The sequence below is a fragment of the Temnothorax americanus genome, unplaced genomic scaffold, assembly GCF_048541705.1.
Source record: "Temnothorax americanus isolate GAGA-0224 unplaced genomic scaffold, ASM4854170v1 Scaffold2, whole genome shotgun sequence".
Taxonomy (NCBI): Eukaryota; Metazoa; Arthropoda; class Insecta; order Hymenoptera; family Formicidae; genus Temnothorax; species Temnothorax americanus.
This window is the reverse complement of record NW_027509338.1, coordinates 3087140-3113304: the sequence shown is the minus strand read 5'-3', so window position 1 is coordinate 3113304 and position 26165 is coordinate 3087140. Positions and strand designations below refer to the sequence as shown.

Here is a 26165-nt window from a genome sequence, read left to right as displayed (position 1 = left end):
GTCGTACATACGGCTACGAAACTCGTTGACCGAACGAAATGTAGTTTTGTCGCGGTCGGGCGCCGATGCGCTGTGATGGCAGGTCGCACCGCGGTTGCGGTGATTTTATTATGCGTTACACTGTTACCGAACGTGTCATCCGTAATTATGATTGACGAACCGATTTGTTATACGCGTATATGCGCGTCACTCTTAGCGTAATCAGTTACGCATAAATCATATAAACAACATCCTACCCACATATACGTGTGAAAATTACATACATAGCGCGAATGAGACATATATGGAATGCAGTCGTTAATTTGAAAGCGCACCTAAAGCAAAATATCTGGGTTAGCATATGGCAGCAATTATAGCAAGTCACTATTGCTATTAACTTGAAACTTTTTGCAACTTTTGGAGTTATATCTGACTCGACTAGAATTATCGACTTTATCCATGTGTGCCATATTGATGATTTCTTACCGTATTTAACGTGTCGATCGACTAGAAATGTCTGTGGCAAACACGGCGTTGTAATATAGTCGCGGGAGTGTCGTTCGTTAAATTATGTACTTGTCTAAAGTTATTTTCGAATTTCTATATCAAGACAGAATAACCGGACGAAGTGACACGAGTTGATAGAAGTCATCGCGTGCAGAAATCTCTTTAATGCCAAGCGTCCTTGAATACTAATAGGCGGGGATATGTTATACTTATATACATCTTGATTTCATAATAATTTTCATATAAGTAATAATTAAAAATTTGTAATAAATAATCATTGTCATTATCGCAGATTAAAAAAACCAATTATGCATTTAAATAATAAAGACATTAAAAAATCAAATGTATTACCTAAAATAGCTCTTATATAACTAAAATAAAAAGTATTTTGAACGAGAAAATTTAGTTTAAGATTTATGTGATTCTAATTTCTAATATTTGATATTTCAATATCTCGTAACTTAATCGAGATACCTATGTCACGTTATATTAATCGATTACGACATCTTATCTTTCAATCGATAGATGTAACGGTCTCTTTTATTCGAATCGGTAGTTTCATGGTTCCCTTTCTCGTCAATACCTTCAAGTCGTTGAAAGAAATATCGTTCGTGCCCTTTCGTTTCTGAAACGGCTTTGGACGACCAATAAACAAAATCATAACGCGAGTAATGTCGCATACAATCTCATCATAAAATATCGGTAGTGCGTATCGGTGAGCTTACCTTGAGGTAGGACGGTGAGCAAGAGGACTATTTGGAGACCGGCGGCGATTGTATTACAAAACTTTATTCGCAACTGCGGTAGACCTCCTGCCTGGTGCGCCATGGCAGATGAATTTTACAGGTCCAGGTCGAGGCACGACACCGACTTGCCGATGTTCATCAATCCGATCCCGACGTGCCCCGTCGTGACCGTGATGCACTGCACAATTTTGCGTGTTCACTTCTACACGCAGCGGTCACCGCCGCGAGTATCGCCCGGTAGCGCTTTGTCGCCCGCTGCGTCACTGATTATCATCATCGTGCAAGGTGTCACGAGTCGAGTTCAATTCCGCGCGAATCGTCCGCTAATCGATACTCGATGCCCTCGCTAACGCACCCCCCGACTTCGCCGTCATAACCAAGCGTTCTTCCCGCGCGCCTCGGTTGTGCGTATACTCGCGAAGTCTCGATCGCTGAAAGGTGGCGGCGTATTATCGTTCGCAGAGAGAACGCGCTACGTTCGCGCGACGATGCTTCCCAGCGTTTCGAGCATTCTCGCGGGAGATCCTGAAAATAATGATTTCGTACGTGTGAACGACCCCTTCACACCCACTTCTCATCGCGCGCGGCGTCGTTTCGCGGCATGCATTTGCATTATCTTCTGAATCAGCGACATTGCTTTTAATTGTTAATGCGTGCCGAAATATTTGCCGATAAATGCCGTTTATCATAATTTTTTAATCATGCTTTAGTTAAAACCTGAATTCCTTGTTTAGAGCATTATGCATTATTCGACATTTCAAATTTATGTCAAACTAAAAATCGGTCAGCTCGCGTCAAGATATAATCATTCTAGTATAAAATATATCTTAATTAGATTTTTTGATATGTTCGCACTGATACAAAAAATATTCGAGAACGTGATATTACTAAATTTTGTTCCTATTTTGAAAAATACTCATTACAACTGTACGTTTAATGAGATTTTTAATAAAACGATAATACGATATTAAATTTATATAAACAATCAAAGTTTTTCCTCGAAACTTATATACTAAAACAAAATTTTAACAAAAATATCTGCAGCATTTCTGACTGTAAATCCAAATTACAATTATATATGCATGAAGTTATGCAGTTACATGATTTATGCAGTTCAAGTACTATAAGCCGCGAGATAGTGAAATGACACTCATTTGAATATTCTTGTCATTTATTGCGATACTTCTTTCCGATTTATAACGGTTGTGAGCATCGTTACCGGCATCGAAAACTTAGGTGATTTACAAGCGGGGCGGTTGATTTACTATTTCACTATCAGCAAGAAGAGATTTCTTGTATTCCCTTTGGAAAAACGTGCCGCGACTGGAAATGATCGGTTTTGCCAAGTCCCGTTATCGTAAATTTTTCATCTTCTTGGTGAGATCAAGAGAATTATTAGTATAATTGAAATATATGCAGGTTCATGAATCGATTTCTGCGAGCTATACCAAAAAGACTTTGCGATTGATTAATTCATTAATATTATCACGAAAAAATATAAAGAGCACAATTATATTTAATATAACGTATTGAATTTAAACAAAATTTCCAAAGATTAAAAAATATTGTAACTTTATATCATCGATACTTTATATCATCGGAAGAATTGGATATTGTCATATCTCACTATACACAAAAAATATTTAACGTTTAAAAAAACAATACACGCTTATTACGTTTAAAGAAACAAAGGAATGCTTGAAATAAGAAAGTAGAATTTAATAATCTTGCTATTGTCTCGTGCTTAAAAAATATGATACGCAAGAACGCATTATAGCTTATCTTTGTTCTCGCGCATTTATTTTCACATGCAACATCATCGAATTACACCAATAAAAAACGTTCCGTGCATTTCGTCGTAAAAAATGCGCGAATTAATTAGCAACCCTTTCCACACAACCGATCAGCCATTGATCACGAGTCCAGCATTACGATGACCTATTTATCGGATTCACAAGGGAGTGCATTAAATGGCACGCCATTACCGCAGTTTCTGCCTATCGACACAGGTAGCAATTTTTCCATTGTCTTGCACGCCTCAGAGAAGCAACAATGGCGCGAGTTTTAATCTCACAGGAAATGCGTCTGTGTGGAGTTTTGACGTTGCGACTAGTTGATACGAGAACGTACCCAAGACTATATACGGTATCTTTCACGCGGTATCGTTTATCAATTATGCGTATGTTGCAGATTCGAGTCTCAGCATGCATTCCGCGAACGTATCGCTGGCTCTCATCGACACGACGAAGCAAATCTTGCCTCGAAAATTGCGAGAGCCCGCGCCCGGTTTACAGGTGTCCGTGGCAACTATACGCTTCCTCATTCGATACCGAATGCTCCCGTTCTCCCCCACGCGGCGGCGTCCATCGTTACGAGTACTCTCACCCCGTTCTCAACCGGCACTGGGGCTCACTTCGTTACTCGCTGACACCTACCACGTCGACGATTCAATCAAAATTTCCGGTTGCAAGCGCGAAACGACATATAGCCACGAATACGCTCGATATTCGCGCGAGCTTGCAAAAAAATTTTCAATACAAAAAGAGGTTTTGACAGGAGAGTCCACAATAAACCATCACGCGATTCCAGAATTCTACGAGACGTGCAGCAACTATTTCGTCGACACCAAGCAGTAACGAGTAACGCCCGACGAATCCAATGGCTAATTGTAGTACCGCGAACGACGCCGCGGTTATTTTTCGTGATTGGCTTCGAGCCGCTAGCACGCTGCCGCGAGATTTCCGACCTATGCTCTCTCTTTTCCTCTCTCTCTCCCTCTCTCTCTCTCTCTCTCTCTCTCTCTCGGGCGAGTTTCGAGAGGGGCGCAGGTGTGCTATCGCGATTCCTGGCAGCACCACGGACCTGCGTTCGCGGCCTGGCCGGCGATCGTCTTCCTCGTCTCACTACAGTCCACCGCGCGTTCCATCCTCCCGCGGAGCAGCACCACCACCTCCGCCTCTTTCGCTGCCTCCTACTTCACCGGAGCGCAACACGGTGTTGCCCGGTATCTAGGCAACTTCGCGGAGCGTGGCTGCTCCCTCTGCCAACAGCCCATTCCACGTAGGCAACGAATTCCCGTTTTCTTTGCCGTTCTTGCTCTCGCGGCTTTTTCTTCTCTCCCTGATTTCTGCTCTCTTTTCGCACTCTCTCTCTCTCTCCCTTTCTCTTTCTTTTGTCGCACTCGTTTCCTTCAGCACGGATCACGCGTTCGCGCGAACGTGCATTCTCGTATATCCGTGTTCATCACTGCCGCTCTTCCTGTCCTATTGCGGCTATCCCTCCTTTTTCTCCGCACTCTCATCCGCCTCGTCCTCGTTGTTCCGCTTGCACTATTCGCTTTACTCCTTTATCCGTAATTGCTCTTGTCCGGCGAAGTCGTACCTCTTGCATGCACGATTCTACCTCGCATCGTGCGCACCGGGTTTAACACGAGCGGGATGCGAAGCGTTAATCGCGAGTAATCCGTGACGATGAGTACCGGCGAGCACGACGACGAAGATGAGGAGACGCGTAGACTCCCGTTACAGGCCGCACGCACAGGGTGTACGCCACGAAGTTCGGCCGAACGTGGCAACTCGCGCTAGACTGAGACAGCGGTTGGCAAAAGGGAAACTATGGAAAACCAGAGAAAAAGGAATGGAGAGAAAAAAGAGATGACGGAAAATAAGAAGGGTAAAGTGATGTAAAGAGAGAGAAAGAGAGGGACTGGACACACGGGGGATGGAGAAAACCGCCTCGTCCCTGCAAACGGGTGTCCGAACCGGAAACCGAAACCCCTGAAAAAGGAGGCGGTCGGGGTCGTGTACGAGCTGCCGGTCGAGCTCTCGCGACTCGCAGCCACCGCCGCGATATAGACGCGAGGAGCGCTCCCCACGATGGCCATAACCCTCCTCCGCCACTTCCACCTCTGGAAAAACCACCCTCTCCGACGCCTCTACCTCCCGTGGCCGCCTCCGGTTCCCACCACGATTTCGCGGGAGGCTGCGGACTGGACCAACACGCAACTAGCGTGACCCCCACCACATCGCGAGAGTACCAGGGTAGTAGACTTGGGGGTGCGATGGCGCGGGGAGAGGGTGGCACCGCGGAGCTCCAGGGGGAGCGAGAAGGCGGGTGAGAACGGTGGCCCGGGGGCGGAGGAGAGAACCAGAGGACAGCATCCCCGAAGCCCACCCCACAGATCAATATTGTGCCCACCACCGTGTACCGGAGAACTTGCCCCATCTCTCTCGAGTAACCATCGCGCGCCACATGCCTCATCTCTCTTACCCCTAGCCGCCCTCTTGCGAACTCCCGTAGCTCACGACCGTTGCCGTGTATTGCGAGCTCACTCTGTCTCTCCCTCTCCCCCCTCTTTCTCTCTCTCTTTTCCTCTCCCGTTCCCTTCTTCACCTATATTCTCGTCTTCGCTCTCAAGGGTAAGCGCGAGGGTGTACGTTGATTCTATCGCGATCGTCGCAAACGATGCTGGAGCATGGTCCAAGTCCGCTAAGGGGGATTAGCCTCAGCCGTCGAGATCCCAGGGACGGCATAGTTTCGATACATCAAGGGTGGCAATACGACAGAAAGATAAGTAGAGCGCGGATAGATGCCGGGGTTGACGGATGAATCGATTGTTTTCGAAGTTGCTGGGGAAACGCATGTTTAAGACGAGGTCAGATGGATAGTTGATGGATGGACAAAATGTTCGTTATTCTGCATTTCGCACGGTCATTGTAAGTCAATTAAAGGTTTTGTAAAAGAAAGCACCCCCCTCCCGCGTGACTTTCTTTTCAATTGCTGAGTATAAAAAGCCAAATGTGCTCTGTAAAGTTATGTGTCGTTTAAAAAGTGCATTTTAGTTGACGAGTATTTATACAATCAATCTTTCTTTTTCAACATTAAACAAAATTTAATAAAAATAATTATATTTTGTTACAATTATTTTTAAATATTAACAATTATTTGATTATATTTAAATATTGATTGAGAAATATATATAAAATCTACTTTATTATATAGTCTATAACATATACGTATATTATATGTATACTATATAATATGCTCTAATATAATCATAATGTAATATTGTGTGTGTGTGTGTGTGTATCTGAAAGCGTATTAATTAAATATTTATGATTTTAAAATTTGAATAATAAATATACTATTAAAAATAATTGACATGAGAAACTGTCATACATATATTGTTAATTATTTTTGTTTAATATATTTTGAGAGATATATACAGAATTGAATTTAGTAAACTGTGATACAGGTAGTTCCCTTACCAACAGTTGTTTGCTAAGGAGATTGCAGGAAAATCATGCAAGGCGCTTCAGTCAGACAAACCTTGTAATTCGATGAAAATAGAACGTTATATTTCAATAACTCTTTTCGAAAAATTCTTTATATTATTTGGCACACAAAAGTTGCTTGATAAGAAATAAATAAATTCGTCGTTATGATCCTATTTAAACGAAACTTCTTTGAGAGACTATTGTTGGTAAGCTCTTTCTTCAGAGAATCTTCAAACTACGCCATCGAGGCATGAAAATACAGTGCATCCGCACTTCTTGCAGTCGATAACGTTATATCGGCCTTTGCACTTACTGTCAAACCCTTAAAAACATTTCTCTCAAGAGACAATATCTTGGTCGAGAAAAGAGATTTCTTGAAAATTTTCTACATGCGTTTTCTTACAAAAAGCATTTCCAATATATAATAACGTAAATAGAAATTCAATATCATATATGGCTATAAGATTATTTTAACAATATACTTTCTTTTATATTTTATTTTTGTTTGTATAATATTATTACAATTTAACATTTTTAGAACCTAGAAATCGGTTATAATTCAGATTATTTTAAAACCGATTAATTTGATATAAAATACTTGCAATAAAATCAGAATTACGATGGATATCTAAAGTATATAATCAATAAAATTTATTTATTCATCAAAGTTATTAATTGATTTTACGTATATAATAATAGCATGGTCTGAATAAATTATGTTAATAATTAATATCAGCATAACTATATCTAATAACACTGATTAAGTTCTCATTACACAATGAAACTGCAATTAACAATTTGTAATCAGTCATAAATAACAAACTTAGGCAAGTACATATAATCTAATCATTAGATATGTAGCATTTTCCTAACCACTATTCCGTAATTATAACTCATAATTAAACAATTTCTATTATTTTATATATATCGTTAATACATAAAGTCAAAATACACTCTCTACATAAATCGTGTAAAGTTTGAAATATTCTAAAACTGTAATATAAACAGTGTAATGTACTTAATAGGACATTATCGTTATAAGTGTCCACGGTAAAGTCCACGAGCGAATAACGAGTTGAGAGAAAGAGATGAGGAGGGAGAGGAAGAGATTCAAGGATTTAACGTTTTCCTTTATATATATGAGGTCGTTTACTCATTGTTATAACTTCCTTAGAAGCCATTACAAAGACGCGCGCTCCTCCATTCTAAGATAATTCGGCTGACACAAAGCACACAGCTACCCTAAGTTCAGGGAGAGAAGAGAAAGAGCGGGCAATTTGCCATACGCTACATTAAATTTCACAAAAGCGGGAAGCGCTTGCCACGCTAGCGTAAACACTAATCAAAACTATGTTTCTAAAGCGTGTCAGGCATCGCGTTTGTTCCCATACCATTTAGAGAACATCGAATACACAATTACCTACCTACTCAGTATGCTAATTATCTTAAGACGCCGGACGAGGTAATATATCGTCATCTTGCCCGCGCCGCGCGCCGTTTCAAGATGGTCAAGGCTGAGATTCGCCTCTCGCTTTCCAACGAAACAACACGCTTATAAATTCGCACGTACCGACGGATTAATCGTCGAAAAAAGTCATTGAGATGCAAATTTTTGCACGCTTTAACCTTCGCAACCTTATCTTCTCCATTATTCACATTCTCTGAGAACCAGAAATGAATTATTGCAACTACCAATTGTCTAATGATTGAGATACCCATAAATACTGATAGCAGAAAGGGAGATTCCAATGAGGCACATCCATTAAAAAATAGTGAAAGCACGTACGAATCTATTCATTCGTCTCGGTGATTATCGCGCGACGACCAGCAAGTGGGTCTCTTGTGGCATTACGTCCGGGGAATGGTCAAGGCTACGACTGAGACGGACGGGCGAGCGCGAAGAATGAGCGATGTTTTGTAGAAAGCAGGTATATACAAGCAGGAAGGGAAAGGTTGCACCTGGCAACCCCGAGATAGAACCCGAACTCACGCCTCGCAGGCGCGTCCCTCTCTCCACACGGTCCGGCCCATCCCACTCTCCACGGTCCATTCCTCACAGCCGGCCGTCCGGGCCGTCCCTCTTTGAGAACCAGCCTGCTGGCCATGCGCTCGCCCAAAATAACAGAAATTGTGGAGAAATCAGCGTTCCCCATGGATCGTGGGGACCATTGTGGCGCCTCGAGAAGCAACGATGCTCCTCGTCGAGGTGGAACGTCATTGTGTGTCGGCGAGTTTTCGCTTCTTTCGACGGCTCTCGCATCGCCCAGGGATGGTTTGACTTCTCTGCGCCCTTTTCAGTCTCATTGCACTTTAATGCCGATTGCACGAGGCACCAGGTGTCATGTACGATAGTATCCCCCTGACGTATCCCTCGCTCGTTCACTCGATCGCTCCGCTCGCGCTATCGCCCGTGGACTTTTATTTACGACGCGCGACGAATCCAATGCGGAACGCTCGGTTAAATGCACGCGGGGACAAAGTTCTCTCGTGTGTGCTCGAGGGGGTGAAGCAAAACCGCTAGCGATCGACCCGGGGTTCTCTCTCTCCCCGAACTTTGGGGTCAAACATTCGACGCTGGGAACGTCTATTTGGGTCACTCGGTTTGCGAACAGATCACTCGAAACTTTTGCGCAATTGACGTATCCAGGACGGAATGTGTGCGATCTGTGCAAATATGTGTTTTCCACGCTATGTTTCAAATGAAACGGAAATGTTAACGCCTTCACCTATCCAGTCCGAACGTCGAATCGCGAGTTTGCGTACGATTTGCAGTCGACACCGTCTGTTATACTGTATATAGAGTGTATAGGAATGAAACTTTGGAATTTCGATTTCTGTTTTAATAAACACAGAAAATGAAATTATTTTTAACCTAATTGTAAATATATTTCAATCTTGTCTAACAAATAATGTTCTAGATCAACCGAATGGTATTTTAAGGATTATTTAACGAATATAGAATCGTGTTTTTTCTAGCGAAACGAAAATGTCAAGAGAGTTCATCGTATCGACACTTTCCAATTTAACGAAAATTTTATTTCTTGGTAAGTAAACTTTAATCGGAATTCCTCTTAGAGTAACATGCTTCAGAGAGAAATAAATGTTATTCATTTATACAAAATTTGAATCGTAAAAATATGCGACGTAAATATTCAGCTTTGCATTCTTTTTACAGATTTTCTTATAAAAATTTATAAAAAAGCTCTTCTTCTAAGAAAGAGAGAACAAAATTGATTAATTGAGAGAGAGAGAGAGAGAGAGAGAGAGAGAGAGAGAGAAAGGGAGAGAAAGATAAATAGATTAAATAAAATCTGGTGCAAAATGTTGCAGTATTAGTCATCAAAGTCAAAGTGGGTTACTTTTTCGAGTTAATCAGTGTTACAATCAGTTGACTTCTTACTTACGGGATGATAAATTATTTCGCTCACCTCGCGATATGTAGGGTTGACCGACTTTGATTATTATAGAAACGGAATATGATTAACTTTGCACTTATACATCGAAGACGTTTACGAGCGGTGCGAAAGTGTACGGGGAATGGCGTTAACCGTATTTATTCTTGTCTTACTAATAAACTCCTTTCAGCTGTCGCGTGTCACGGCGATAAAGTTTTGCGGGGGCAGAGCGCCTCGCATACATCCAGCTTTCTGCAAAATTATGCACTGTGTCGATGCAGATCGACACGACAGGGTTGTTTTTATTGATTGCCGAGACTTTTCGGTCGCGCAAGAGACGCAATTTCAACATCGGCCAACTTTACCGAGAAGATTCATATTCGCAATCCAATAATTAGCTCACGTCAATTACCCCCTCTACGTTTCGTATCGATATTTCAAAGGCGCGTTTTGTACATTTCAATCAAACAAAATTAAAAATGTGTCATACGAGTCGATCATCTCGTAGGATATACGTGTACCTAGGCTATATATTTACTCCGACCGTATAATTATCGTCATTTAATAACTATATCCAATACGTCCGCTTCATGATCAGGGATTCTCTCTAATTAAGATGCAGGCGAATGTGTGCGAACCGACATAAATGCTTCGTTAATCTCGCTGATTGTAATACTCGAGGCGAAAAGGTTAGACTCCTACGAATTACCTCGAAACTGATGACAAGTGACGAAGAAAAGCATTCGTTCAGAGCGCTCGCTTTTTTTTTACTATTTCTTGCAGTGAGGTACGAAAAGGCATAATAGAGAAAAAGAGAAAGAACGAAAGAGAGAACTCAGTGTAAAAGAATCGAGTGTAGTAAGAACGCTAAGTAGAATGAGTAGAGAAACGTGTCTCTGTGCGTGAGGTACTCATTTGGGAGAGAACCTCTCTCGTCTCTCTCCTCGCCTTCCTTTCTCTCAGCTCTTTCCATCCTTCTTTGTCTCTCGCCACGTCTGTATATCCCGGAATACTAATGATGCTGCGAGAAAATCCGCCTGGTAGTAACCCAAAGGTACCTACGGTAACCTGCAAAGTTTTCGCTTCACGTGCCAACTCGCAGGTTTCGTACGTACTTCGAAGGTGCCTCGCTAAACGCCGTAACGTCCGTCGCGTTTCATAAATTAAGAGGAACATTCCTCCTGGGAGGACAAACCCTCCGAAACTCGACGCGGAAATAGAAGACGTACTCCGTAGCACGGCACGGACCGGTTATGGTCGTAGAGGGAATACGATTGTTTCACGATGGCATACGTAAAAGGAGGCGGCGCCGCGCGCAGCGGCAAAGTAGCGAAAACATTTCGCGTAGCTTGTAACGTTATACTAAATTGCGCGGATGTCGGACGGCGCGGTCGCAATAGCTGCGGTTATATAATAAGTAAACCCCTCTGCCAAAATTAATTAACTACCGTATGAATTCCAAGGGAGTTCGGACACATTCAAGTTCGTTCTCTGTTTTATGATGATGCGGGATGTAATATTGGGACGAGTGTATATCGTGGGGTCGGCGAATTAGCCACTGAAGATTAGCCTCTGATGAAATTACCGTATTGTTCTTATTGCTGAGCGCAGCTCTCATCCTTTTCCCCTTGAGCGGGCAGAGAATAAAAGTAATATCAAGTGGAGTTAAACGTTCCGGGAAATTATTAATTTCTACGAAAATAAGGGATGCCAAGTTCTTTTGATCATCGAATTGGAAGCGACTGTTCCGTTGGACGTGGGACTAATAAACGAGATTCTGACGGTTAGCCCTAACAAAAAAAAAATCAGGCGAATCTCTTTCTTTTTCAATCGAGCGAACCATCTTCTGATCTGACTTCTTCCAAGAACTTTGCTATTAGTCAGCATATGCCAACAGAAAAAAAATATAATATATATATAGTACACAGTTGATTATGCAATTTTTTCTTTTGTAATGTACGTCGCACACATAAGCGAGGTAAGAAATTCGTACTCGATAAAAATCAGCTAACGTTAAAATGCGTTTAATTCGTAAAATAGCTATCTTTTTACGCATGACGACGTGAGTTGTCGTGAACTCTCTGAAGCTTAAAAAACGTATAGTCATATCTTAAGTAAACTCTCCATTATTTAAGATAAACTACAATTTAAAACACAGTTGGATTTATTTTAATAATCTCATAAATTTTAATGCCGTAGGGCGTTAGTAAAGTTATCCTTTAACTTAAATTTAATTTCTTGCAGTGCAAATTAACATAATTATAATAACGTCAAAATATTCCATACAAAGCTTTATGTATTCAAATACATCAAATATAACAAAACATAACTAATTTATAAAAACAAATAAAAATTATGATATTAATTATCAATAATTTCTACTGTTATTTCTCATTTATATCGGTTATAAAGAAAATACCAATAGATAAACATCAGGATTATATCCACTTATAGTGGGGTTGCTCAGTGATAACCCCTGTTAGCGTTCTAGGGTTAATCATGGACTTAAAGATCCCCCAAAACAAACAAAAGAACCCTAACTCACATGACGAGAATCTTGTTTCGTGCCTTCGTGGAACTTAGATAGCTGATTTGCTCGAATGAATAAATAAGAAATGAGACGCATGACGGCGCATTTGTCTGGAGGAGCGAAAAAATATTCTCGCCTTGCTGGCGCGCGCGCACGCGAAAATTTATCGAAAGTCGTTCTGACGGAACTATTCGTTTCCGGAAGTGGTCGGAAACTAGTTCGACATTCAATTTCTCTCCGCGAGACGATTTGTCCATCATCGCGCCGTCGACTGAGGTGCGACCTCGGGATTCCATATCGTGCCCAACGACTCGTATCCGTCAGGTAAGTTTCGTTCCCAATCCCGCCATCTTTTCCTCCCCTTCGTCCTCCTCCTCTGTCTCTCTCTCTTCCTGTTCATCCTCACATGAAAACTAAGTACGAAGTATAAGCAGGCTTTAAAAGCGGATGCTTGAACTGCGGAAGAGAGGATGAAAAGCTATAACTGCTTCTCGCCTAACTATACGAAATCTGATAAAGTTCGCGCGGATATCGCACAAACTTCGCCCTGCATCCGAAGTTTTTCGTTCGTTTTTGTGTGTACGATACCTCCTATTATTTCGACCGAGTGTTTCGATCGGTCGGCCAAACAGAAGTAGATAAGAGTATACCTCCGTTATCTACGTTGCTTATTGTTGAACGACGCTGTGGAATTGACTGGGAACCGTATCTACTACTCGTGGATGAATGACACAATTGTTTTATTCTTTTTTCTCTACCATACACTGAGAAATTCCTCCGCTATCGCCTCGGAGATTGCTAGGATGGATTAAAAAAAGGACCACGCGACTGGCCCTGTTTAAGGCGCTTTTTGCGAAACCTGTACGGCGAACAATAATTTTCGTCCAGCCAATTTCGGAGGGAATCTCCATTGTAATCGGCGGTGGTGCGATGCTGTTCATAAATCATGACCGAACAAACGATTTGTAATCCGTACCCGTGGCGTACCGATGCGACGGACGTTGCAAATCTATTGATCAATGATGCTGCGATAGCGATTCGCGTTTTAATTCCGACAAGAATACGAGATCTGAATTTATGGCAAAGCATCACATTTTTCAAGGACACTTTATTGATAATTATTCTGCAGTGATAATCACTCATAATTAAAAACAAATTATTGATGTATGGTAAAATTTTGTCACAAAATGTTATTTCAGTTTTCGCGACTGAACGTTGTTCTGTTCACCAAATACGCTCGTTATTGAATATCTCTGTGAATATCTGATACACACGCTCGTTTATAATATTTATAACGCGTCATCGTATTTCTAATTAGAAACGCATGATATTTTCATGCTCGACACTCGGATTTACCACGATGCAATGCGTCCTGTATACGCGCGAGCTCTTTCGGCGATGGAGAATCGATTGGACACCGTCGTCTCGTCTCTTGCAAGTCACAATAAATAGCGAATAGCGAGTCGAAATTCGAAGTTAGGATGGCGGAAAATATGCGACGGGAAAACTAAGAATCGGCAGAAAATTTTAATTAAAATCCCAAATCTGGGTTAAAAGGAATTTAATTAAAAACAAGAAAAAGTAGAAATCAAACGTTATAAACGGCCTCGCGAATCGCAATTTACTCGCAGTTATTTATTTATATTTAATTCTCTCGGTAACGCGACTCGCAATGGTATTAAATCCGCGCGCGTCCGATGCGCGCGACAAGTAAGTACGAATGGGAAATATAAACGCGTCTAGTTAATGAGCTATCGATTCGAACTAGAGAGACGCCGTTTTGCGATTTTATATGCACGGCAATGCGTCAGCGATCAATCACAATTACGAGATCGCTTGCCGATGCGTGCGTGCCGCGAAATATCATCGCGCGAGAGTTCATCGAGCGAGATATTACGAGCGTCAGTGCGGAACCTTCGCAAGAATGTAACCAGCCGGTATGACAAATCGTCTACATGCCATGCGCAAATCCAATTTTACGAAGCACGATCCCGGTGGATGGAAGTGCATCGGCAACGCCGAGGGACGCCACGCAATACTCGGTCTCAGGCATGACGGCGGCTGAATTCCGCCGGGAGTGCAAGCTTTTGGCGACTTAGCCAGGCAACCCTGGTCGCCCTTGGATGGCGGAAAGGGGGATGTTTGGATGTATACCGGAGCAGTCGAGAGGGTGGCGTGAGATACCCTCTCGAGGACGGAGATCGCGTTGCGAGCTAGCGATGGGAACGAGACGAGACGAATACCGAGACTGAGACTCGATCACCGAGGACGCGACGAACGATGCTCGGGACATTGTTCGATCTCCGCGCGCGAGTGTTTTATGAACCTGTAAACCCGGGAATTTTGGCAATCTCGAAAATCACGCGGCGGATATTGACAGTGCGAGAAGTCGTCCGGAAGAAGTCTTTTGATTCTATCATTCTTCCTGACGGCGTCGAAAATTCCGGTAACTTTTGAAAAGTTGGGAAATGTCCAACGTGTGTGTCAAGCAGGACTTTGAAGATCTTCGATCGCCCAAGTTTGTTGACATTGGCAGAATTCGGCAAGTGCCCGCTATTGAAAACTTCGTAGTTAACGGCGCGGATGAAAAATCGCGAACGTATACCGTCTGGAATTTCGAATCTGCGCTTGGCAGTCGTCGATGGTATTCTACGCCATCGCTGCTGGTGATACAATCTCACCTTCGTCCTTCTCGAGGGTTTCGTGAAAAAGTATCGTATGAAGAACAGAAGTAACGTTGAGCATCGACGAGGATAGCATGCACTGTGCAAAATGTGCAAAATGTGCGTTTCTACGAATAACCGTAGTTTTTTACGGTTCCATTCGACTTTGCACATAACTGCCTTGACTGCTGTGACTTATGTATTGCTCGACAATAATTCTTCTCTCGGGGCGACCGTTCGCCCACGTTGTGCGAAGGTTAATGGCTAACTGCTCTTACGCAATTTATGTTAATAATTAAGTCTTTAAGAACAAAGTAAGTAAAATATAAATCAAGCTTGGTAACAATCGTTGTCTTTGTAACATGAGAAGATATAGTGAAGAGGCATAACGTCGTCCCAATTGTGTTTGAATCCGGAAATGCGGCAGGAGTCTAACAATGCCGAATAAGATAAAGAAAATGGCTACACAAATGGTTCATAGCGAAAACGATAAACATGTCGCAAAGAAAAAAAAACCAAGAAAAAAAATGGCAACGTTCCGTAAAAAAGGAAAAAAAATAGCAACGTATCCGCTTTCGCTCGCAAATCTCCCAATTGTAAAGGCATAGACGACGAGCTTTGTCGCATCGTTTTGCGCCCGCTCTTTCGTATGCGACGAGGCAAGATTGTATACAGTTAGGTAATAACTACGAATGCATGCCTTATCCCCGGCGGTGAGTACTTAATGTAAAATGATTTTGCCAAGTTTCGCGGGACAAAGGGCGCGCGGGCGTAGTTTCCAAACTCGCACCCCGGCAACAGCCGCGCGGAAGTTTCTCTGAATTTTAATGAAAAATGGAACGGGTATCGCACGCCCGCGCCGGCCGTATTTGCGTTACGGATGCTGGTGGCGACGGTAGTGTTGGAGGTCGCGATAGTGATGGCGGTGTGTGGCGATGTGATGCTGGTGTGGTATAGGGAGGCGCGGAACAAACATGGCTCTAGTTCGGTAAATTGTTTGAGATTATCGCGCATTACTATCAATTAGCATCTGCGCATCGTGTACACGTTATTCGCGTAATACCGCGGAAAAAGGACGGATGATTCCTCTCTCCCGCGGAATGCAGGGCCGTCGTTTGTATCGAGGTCGCAACGCACGCCGCCACGTGCCGACGTATTCTCCCGAGATTTCATTTCCTACATTCGCGGTTACGGGATTCGGATCCCTGTACCGTACGACGGGTCTTTCGCGACTGCTGGCAGGATAGAATAAAATCTCGCGGAATATTCGACGCGTGTGCATGGTATTTGCGAATTTTCGAGAATATATTTCACGAGAACTTATTTGACTGCGAAACAATTAGCGCTATTGCATTGCTTTCCACATATTGTTCTTAAATTCTGTAAAATTGTTTCGCCTTTGTATATATGTGCTTATAATAATCTGTTATACTGTGATAGGGATTTTATATTAAGAATGTCTGTCATACACTCGTTTTAATCTTATACGACCGCGAAACATGTTATAGGACGTTATACAAAACATTGTCAAATAATGTACCTCCGAGAGAATGATTGCTCGTTACACGCGTGCGTAACAACTGCGTAACGCGTGCAATCATAACAAGGCTGTCGCTCAGAAATCGGCCAGCGCGCGTACATAAATCCAGTTTGCGTAAAAGGAACGTAAATCGTTTTAAAGCGTGCAATTTAACAGTCGGTTTATATACGAGCGAGGTATGTTTCAAAGGCAGACGTACGGCCACCCCGTTTGTCCTCGGTTAAATCGCGTTCGCAATCAGTCGCCGCAATCGTCGCGATCGACGACGAATTATGGTCGCGCCGGCCCTGCGACATGAACCCCGGAGGGTGGCGGCAATTACACCCCGCAGGGCCGCACTCGCTCGAGGGTACATCTGATGCCCTCCCTTTCCCCTAGGTGGCCGATGAAATTATGCGTGTAATAGATGCGTACACGCTCGCAAAAACGATGAATCGCGAAAGGATTACGAGCAATTGTCTCATATTTAACCCTTTAAATAGAGAACTGTATACAACATGCAGTTTACGCATATCGATATATACGAGACTTATACCAGACCGTCAAAGACACTTTCAAAAACCTATTTACTTATGTCGATAGCTTTGTATTTAAGAAAATTGCAAACGTTTCATACTTAACCCTTTAAATGGCAATTGTCTTATATTTTATTTCTTATATTTACTCCTTATATTTAACCCTTCATATTTAACCCTTTAAATGAAGAAATGGGGACACAATCCGTATCTTACTTTGCATCATATTGATATAAAACTTACTAATAAAATCGTCAAAACAAATTTCAAAAAGTTATTTATATTGGTAGTTTTGTATTTAAAAAAAAAAGATAAATGTTCAAAAGTACTATTTCGCCAAGAACCGCGGTTTTTTGTTGTAATCAACAGACCAAGCTAAAAAAATACGTACATAAGTTTTTAAGGGGAGGTTTAATATTTTTGAAGGTAAAAATTAGAAAAAATGTTTAAATAATATATATATATTTTTTAAGAATTTATGACCTAGAATAATATCGCTTTTTTGTTTATTAATATTAGATACATCTAATGAATAAATTTTGTGAAAAAATTTTTTAACATTAATTTTCAGTTTTTTATTATTATTTAATTAAATGTTTAAAAAAATCTTTGTATATTTAAGGGAATGCTTGGGCAGGGCTCCGTCCCTTCCCCTGCACCCCCACCCCGAAAAACTAACTTAACCCATACCTATTTCTGAATTAAAATTAAGATTGAGTTTGGTTTAGGTCAGTTTTTTAGGCCCCGCCCGCCCTCCGTCCATGCGTTTCTTTTCCAATGTTAAGAGTAACACGACAATGCGTGCAGTTATCACTCATTTCCATAGCCAATAGTTAACCCTTTCAAGACGGGTGGTCCTGAAGGGACCTATAGGGACTAGGCCTTTTATTTCAGAAACTATTAGTCTGATATTTATGAAACTTGCTCTATAGGGGATTTTCATGGTGTATTATTTTAATCTGAAGCCGAAATAAAAAATGGCAGAACAAACATGGCGGATTTAAAATTATAATAATACAATTTAAAACTTATTTTATACAGATTTTTGAGGTCGTTAAGTTCGATTCTAGCCTTGGATTTTCGACTTGTTTAAAGCAGCGCACAACTCTCTGCGCAACGATCGCTAGAATAATAGAAAGATAATTTTGACATTATTTATGTCATTAACTTGAGTATATACGAAACAATTACGTATTCTGTTCTGAACAGATCTGCTATTTTGAATTTTATAATTTTAAGATTAGATTCAAATTTAGCAATTCAAAAATCTATATATAATGTGAGTTTCACACAAATTGCATCACTAAGATGAACATTAAGTCTGCTATATTAGATGTTAAAATTTTAGAATTGTGCGATCAGAATCGTAAAGCGACTCACTATAACTGTAACACTGCGCGGATACTGTGTTTTTGGAGCATTCATCCGGACACCCTGGGACTTTTAAGTCTAAAGGGTTTTTAAAAGCGTTTCTGTGTTACAAAAAAATCTATAAAAATTCATGTATCATCTTTAAGGTTTCAAAAAGTGATTTTTATTTACTTATTCGACTTGCATAGGTGTCGGAACTGTTGCAATTTCTTTTTAAGAGCGCTGAAGCCTTTGCCGTGGGAATCATAAATGAAAAATTGACTGTGCCTTTAAAAGACCCACGGTGTCCGTGCAATGTTAAGAAAATCATAGTTTTGATATTTTAGTTCCTGTTATAGAAAACACCCGTCCTAGCCGACGAAAAGGGTTAAATGAGTGAACAAGAAACAAAATGTTCTTATTATTCGTTTAAAGTCTTACGAAAATCTTTAAGCCCCTTCTTAAAAAATTGCGTACATATTTTTTAACAGCTCGTTTTGTTGATTACAACAAAAAAATAGCGGTTTTTGATCCAGTAATGCTTCCAAACATTTATCAAGAAAAGTTATAATTAAAGAATGCATTAAAAAAATATTCGCATAAATATTTTATGCGACTGTTCGAATAGTCAATTTTAAATTTTATATTCGAAAGATCATATCTCCCGATAATGTCAACGTGATCAATTATTTTCTTTAAAAAATTACTGTTTTTTTTAGTTGTTTTTAACGGAAAAAAGTATCACGCGGAATAAAAGAGAAGGACTATCGTATGAATTCCTTGTGCAAATATCAGCATTAAATATTGTATACCGAATGTGAGAAAACATGATAACACGCCGATTCCGGACTAATGTTTCACGACATTTATTGGATAAACTGAGAATCGTTCATTTAACCGAGACACGATAGCAAGATTCGCTTCTCCATCGTGTCCGTTTGAATATAATCACCGCGCGCGAGAGAAATGCGAGAAAATACAGGAAATGGCGCGAAGAGAACATTCGTTACTCTCATTCATCATCACAATTGATTATTACACTCGCTCCTTTGTTTTCAGAACGTTCTCTTCGCAACGGCTAATTGTCTTTATAATTCGCGTTTACCCCCTTTGAAGTCGGTACGGTACGGTATTATTTGAATATAGCGCGTGTAGAAAATGGAAATGCACGTAACGACCAACAGACGCTCCGATTTGCACTGATTATTTAACGGACATTTAATTATATATATTTAAATCCTGACAATTCAAAACGAATAAATAATGAAAATCTACGCTAGCGACTCCTTGAAAGCGACAATTTAATACTTTGTACAAAATTGTAAATATTTCACAGCAAAAATACAGATTTCTGATTGTGAATTATTATTTTCGAAGATACTTAATATAACCTCCGTTTCAACGAAACATGTCGAAGATGCTTGCAAATTTGAAATCGAAAGCGTTATTGGTATCTATATATAGGCGGCCTTCGATTATCGACTAGGCACCTACCTTGTCGCAGCAAAAATACAGACTTTTGACGTGTGACTTGTGAATTATTATTTTCGAACATACTATAAACCTCGCTTTTAACGGAGTATGTCGAAGATACGGTAGACGCTTGCAGATTTCGAGTCAAAAGCGTTGCTATCTAGGCACTTACCTTGTCGCTCTCGTTTCGCTGCTGGAGATCCGCAACACGCAGCGTCGTCACAGCGTCGCGGTCGCCGAGCCTAAAACAGCCTCCGGTCCTCGAGTCGATTCTCGGAGCGTCCGTCAGTCCGTATATTTCACTGCACACGCGACGCGACGCGACACATATCTTGAGCGGTCCTTTCGCGTATCGGGTGATAGCGTATACGAAAATGTCCGCGCGCTTCGTTTCTACGAAGCATCGCGGTTGCGCGAGGATCGGCATTCGGCACTCGGACGGGCACACACGCGCAATACCGAGAACTGAGCTGTTTACATTGCGACACAGTCGACACACGCGGCGGGACGACGTATCTCGACGGAGCAATTTTCTAACGGTCGCGCGTCCGTTTATTCGCCCCGAGTCGGATAAATGCAAACGAACGGCCGCGCGGCCGTAAACGCCGGCCGTCAATTGACACGTTACAACGCGGCGCGTCGCCGCGACAGTCTGTTCAATCGCGCACTCCCCTCCGCGATAAATATTAGGCACGCGACGCGCCGCGGAAATAAGTAATGGCGCGGGGGAGGGAGGCGGACGTTGCTTGCGCGGGAGTTTTGACGCGACGCGAGCGCGTGGTATTAATCAACGGTTTCCTCCTCCGGTTAATTAGTACTCCACGGCGACACCTCATTCGGCGCTCTTGATATTCGCACGCGCGCTAGTTTGCCGGATCATTACAGCAAAGAGATTCCTCGCTCGCGACATCACGTACGTGTTGTATTTGGAAATGCTTACGTGACCATGCATGATTATCTGACAATGAGCCAAAATATAAAGTCGATAGAATAAGGAGGGCTTATTTGAGTCAGTTAAAGACAAAGTCGGATAACAAATTTTCAAGACAAAAAGCCTCCTCCTTACCCGGAAAATTGAAAAGCTTCTCCTTGTCTTGAAAATTTTGTATTCGATTTTCTCTTTGACTAACTCAAATAATTCCTCCTTACCCTATATCTCGGTAATATTATTGCTCTAGTATAAGATTGATTAATGTAACGTAATAATTAAGATATCCAATTAAGCTTGAGCGATAATAATTAACGCGTTATAATTTTGCGATTACTATCTTCGCCAATCACGTTTACGGATATAAATATGTGATTGGAAGACGCGGAGAGGCCGAAATTGATTCGTCCGACGTTGGCTGCGAAATCGCGCGAAGGCGATTCACGGCAATCATGGCGGACGCGAGTTCGAGCCGACGAAAAATTGCTCGCGAAAAGTGTCGTGTGATTCTACGAAGTGCTTTAATACCCGTTCTACGCGAGTACAGCGTCCGAAAGCTGCCGGTCAGCTAATTACGAGAGCGTCGATAATCGAAGGCTGCCACAAACAATCGGTTATCGGATCGACGCGGATCTCTCGGCGAATAGGAATAAGTAAGAGAAAATCGAGTACGTATACGTTTCGAATTTACCGTGATTCGAATTTTATCGTAGCTCGGCTTTCTCTCTCTCTCTCTCACTCACTCTCTCGACCCTCGTTATCGAATCTGCGAACTGCGCGAAATTAGTCGTTGCGTTATCAGCGCCGAGCGAGCGCGGCCGCGATGGGAGAGAAGAGATCGAGATTATAAGTCAAGCGTTGCTTGTTCTCGGAAACGTGTACGACTTCGCTCCCTCGTACGGGGCAAGCTGTGTAACTGAGTGTACTCTATCCCTCTATCCCTCTCCTCCCCCCCCGCTACCCTTTCAAAATAGCCCGATCCGTGCGGCCCTGGGACCGCGACACCGCCTATCGCGTGAGGCACATGGGCACAGAGTATATACGCATAGTCGTCGCCTTTGTGTGAATTGTGTATATGTCGCGCGGCCCCACTCGCACACGCTCGTCTCTCTCTCTCTCTTCCCCCTCCACCGCCGCCGTAACGCCGCGAGCCGTTGACTCGGAGCTCGGAGCGGAGTAGTACCGACGGCGGCGCGGCGCGGCGCTCTCAGTCGTGCTCCTGCCGCGGCGCCATCACGTTGTTCCGAGTTCGTTCGGCCGAATCCGCGCCACAGTTCGCTCTCCGCGCGGCTCGCCGCGTTACCTCGAGGTGAAACGCGGTTTTCCTCGGCTTTCCGGTGTTGCCGTGTGCGCGTACTCACGTATCCCTCTCGATCGTGACGGTTCTGACTCGCGAGCTCGCGTAAATTTCGGCGGCGCGTCAGCAGCGCGAGAGCGTGCGTGCCGGACAAGCGGAGTGAGAGTAAAGAGAAAACAGTGACGCCCAGCCGAAAGTGCCGTCCGGAAAATTCGCCGTCACCCGAAACGGCGCGCGCGAACCCGAGGCGGACGAGCGCGCGCTCGACACATGAGGAGGAGGCGAACTCGCGCGGCGAGTTCGGACGAAGAGGAGAAGCGGCCAGAAGAAGCGGCCTCGCTACCACCGGCCACGAGCCCCCGTCGGCGGGGAATGCAGCTTCGGGATCGTCGTCTGCGGCCGCGGCCGGCCGCCACGCACCGAGAGACATGACGCGATGATCGTCGAGGCACCCGGTGCATCCGCCCTGATCGCCGCATCGTCGTCGCCAAGCCGTTGCCGACGCCGCCGCCGTCGCCGCCGCTCGCGTCCTCCGCCCGCGTTCTCTCCTCTCTTTCCTTTCCGCCTGTCTTTCGCTCTCTCGTTCTCTCGCGCGCCCGCGTGTGTGTACGCGCACCGCCCGTACGAGCGGTACGCAACGGCCGCCCCTCCTCCTCCCCCCCGCCCCCGTAGAGTGTGACGGATAAGTTTCTACTCGTCGTGAGACGCGCCAGCCGGGAATCATGGGTGCGGTGCACGGGCCTCTTCTAGTTAGTGACCCCGGCCGGGAGGATACCACCGCTTGGGACGACGTCGGGACGTCGGCGGCCGTCGGCGTGCTCCGCGAGGTGAGTCTTCTTTCGCTTTCTCGAAATTACGATAAATTGCGGGCGATTCCGGAGCGAGCAGCTGGCCTCTCCGCCCCGCGCGAGGAATTCGAACGATGCGCCCTTTCGCAGGCGTTTCTTTTTGTTTTCTTTTCCGCGCGTCACAGATGTTTTTCGCGCGAAATGTTTACGTTGCAATTCGACACTTTTTACGCGGAATCTCTCTCGTTTACACAACGTTTCTTTTCATCTGGGGAGCAAATACAGATCGGTATTTCATGCGATTACTTTTCCTTTCTCTTCGTGACGTTTGATTTTATATCGGGAAATTTGTATGGGGAAATATATCATGTGCGCGTATACATCTTTATTTTGAATGAAATCGTTGAAGAAACAATGTACATCCGAATCACGTATCATTTGTTGATATAATTTCGAGAGATTCGGAAAAAAAGTGACAGCAATGACGATATCATTAATAACAATGATACACAGTGCATAGTGGATTTATTACTTATGCATAGTGCTCCATATATTAATTTATTTGAGATTCAAACATTGTTGATATATACGTACGAATACAACGCCCCGTTTCCCGTAAACAATTAAATATACGAGCAGCTAATGACAATTATTACAGTGATAACATTTGTAAATTGAATATTTTCCAATTCAAAATTTGTACTTTGCGCGATGTTTTTATTCAAGTTGAATGTGCAATAACGTTATTCAATTATGTTACGTGAATAACGAAATCGAGGTCGTTTATGAACGTAACGACGTTAACTATTTGGAAAATTGTAGTATATATAATATATTTCGAAAGTGTTTTATTTTTTACGCTTCCCCCGGTGTTTGTTGAAGATTCGAGATTTTGAACTTCAAACGCACGATGTTCGTGATATAACTGTATGAAAAGCTCCATTTCTTGCGATTTATCGTATAACGTGCGAAAAAGTATTTTATTTGTTTAATCTTTGAACTTAAAAATCCATGTCCTTGTCACTGGATTCGAGCACTGTGTTATGCGAATGACGCAAGAAATCTGCTGACGGCAATTCTAATAATTACATTTTGAAGATAAGTAGCGCTTCTTTTTATTACGTATGCGAGACTGCAAGAGTTTCTTGTATCGAGATGACTGCATCGGCACTCGACTCAAGATCTCTGCTGTCGTACATACTTACGTGCGATCCACGAAGTGCCCTGCGTGAATGAATAATGAAGCGATAAAGAGTTCCACTAAGTAAAAGTAACTACCATTATATTAGAGAAAATTTGATATGTTCAACGCTGATATTTAGAATTTACATCGCATTACATTTCCCTGCCCATGCCGTTGTAATCGTAATTGATTCGATATATAGTCGCGCATGCGACATCGATACGAAATTAATTATTCGATAGTTAAACTGTTTTAATAATATACGAAAGACCGGGCCGTGTGCTACATGAATCCGAAATGACGTTCCTGGATGAAACAGGTTAGAGGTACGTGCGCGCTAATCTTAACGCAGATATGTGTTGCTCCGTGCCATTATATATATTCTCGTGTTTAATTTCTATTTAAAGTTTCATGCTCAAAGTTTCGAGATTGTAGCAACTACGTCATGTAACTAGTAATAATGCATACTGACGTAGGCATACGCACACAGGCAGGCCCGGCGCGGCATTCGCATCCGCGCGCGCCCGTTAAGCGAATACGAAAGTCCCGAAGTTTCCGTCTCGAGGAGTTTAAAACTATGCGCACTTATGCATTGTCGGACTTTAAAGCGACGGGGCGTGAAAAAGCACCGCGCAAAGATTAGACGTTGAATAAACGGCCGTTAATGCGGCCGATATGAAATTCACGGCGCGGCGGGCGGAGGTTGTCGTCGGGTTGTGGGCGCAAGCGCTTGGCTCGCCGCTGCTAATGCCGCTTTACGGGATTAAGCTCTACCTATCAAGAAGACGCGCGATGGTGACGAAATTAATTGATAATGTGTGACATAAGGTGCATTAGCGGCGCGCGCACCTTGAAAGCGGTCCGTGTAACATTACCGATATCGTAAACGTAAACTAACATCTCGCGAAGACGCTCCTCTCTCTCTCTCTCTCTCTCTCTGTCTTTCTTTTTCTCGCTCTCTCTTTTTCTCTCCACCCTTTCTTTTTTACATCACGCCTCCCATCGTATTCCGATGCATAATACATAAACTCCCGTTGACCGTGGAACATACTAATCCTCATAATCCTCGCTTCATGCTTCGCATCCGAACGAACTCGCGATTTAATGCGTGTCGCATGATGCGCGCGTTGCATTTTTTATGAACGTGCTGCACTTGCTCCTTCGTCCTTCTCCTCGAAATAGCGATTCTCGGATTAACGCATCGGAAGCACGGTGCATTCCGTTTATTCGATCAATCGTGCGACTGTCTAGCACACACCGTGCGCACCGTAGAATCCTTTTCTGCATTCTGCAACCTAATAACAAACATTGTAGCTCTTTCCGTCCGCCTGTCTCTCTTTCATTCCGCTCCGTAGCTTGCTGTAAGCTTGGAAATGGTATCGCGCGAGCAGAGTCAAAGAAAAAGAATGATGGCAGCGATACGAAGAGAAAGACGAGAGGGAGAAGAGCTATTGTATATTGTTGTTCTTTTCCTATCTTTTTCAACTTGCTCCTCGTCTCGCTCACCTGGCTTTCGCCTTTCCTACTCTACGTTTTCCCCGTCGCTTAAACTTTAATTAAAATGTTGTAATAATTTATTACACGCGATTAGTTTCTCGTTAATTTGATTTGTTGTCCAATGACCTTTCGCAATAATGTCTTTATATTACTTATTGCTTTAGTCGTTAAAATATATTTACATATTTATTACGATTTTTAAATTATTTTCTTACACCAATATCCGTTTTCGATAGTTCTCTGCATTATTCCACACAATAAATTTATGTTCATCGTTCTGTATCGCATTTTGCGGATTTAACTCTTTTCACCAATAATGTAAGCGTATTCACCTTTCTTGTTGAATCAATACTATCGCAAAAGGAAATTTTATATACATAGACTCATCCACCAGCAAGTGATCTGCTGATGGTGAAACCGAGCATTAGGAGCCAGGAGGCATGGTCCCAAGAGCACCATAATAAATGATTTTCTTTCTTCTTAACCCTTTCGTTCTTA

General features: G+C 42.8%; 2 protein-coding genes across 4 annotated transcripts in view; one reads left to right on the top strand and one right to left on the bottom strand.

The window, feature by feature from the left end:
* The window catches only part of Nachralpha6 (nicotinic acetylcholine receptor alpha6), a 241146-nt gene extending 236056 nt beyond the window's left edge, over positions 1-5090 (bottom strand). For 2 of the 3 annotated variants that reach the window (XM_077404959.1, XM_077404958.1), the window contains exons 1-2: positions 3119-5090; positions 1212-1757 (exon numbers count right to left, since the gene is read on the bottom strand). In XM_077404959.1, coding sequence (XP_077261085.1) covers positions 1212-1314 — 103 coding nt within the window. In that variant the 5' untranslated portion in view covers positions 1315-1757; positions 3119-5090. The remainder of the gene's footprint in view (positions 1-1211; positions 1758-3118) is intronic. The other variant, XM_077404957.1, reaches the window with a different exon arrangement.
* A 16999-nt stretch (positions 5091-22089) lies between these two features.
* The window catches only part of LOC143896793 (uncharacterized), a 202120-nt gene continuing 198044 nt past the window's right edge, over positions 22090-26165 (top strand). The window contains exon 1 of the mRNA XM_077404828.1: positions 22090-23026. Within this exon, the coding sequence (XP_077260954.1) occupies positions 22922-23026 (105 nt within the window). The 5' untranslated portion in view covers positions 22090-22921. The remainder of the gene's footprint in view (positions 23027-26165) is intronic.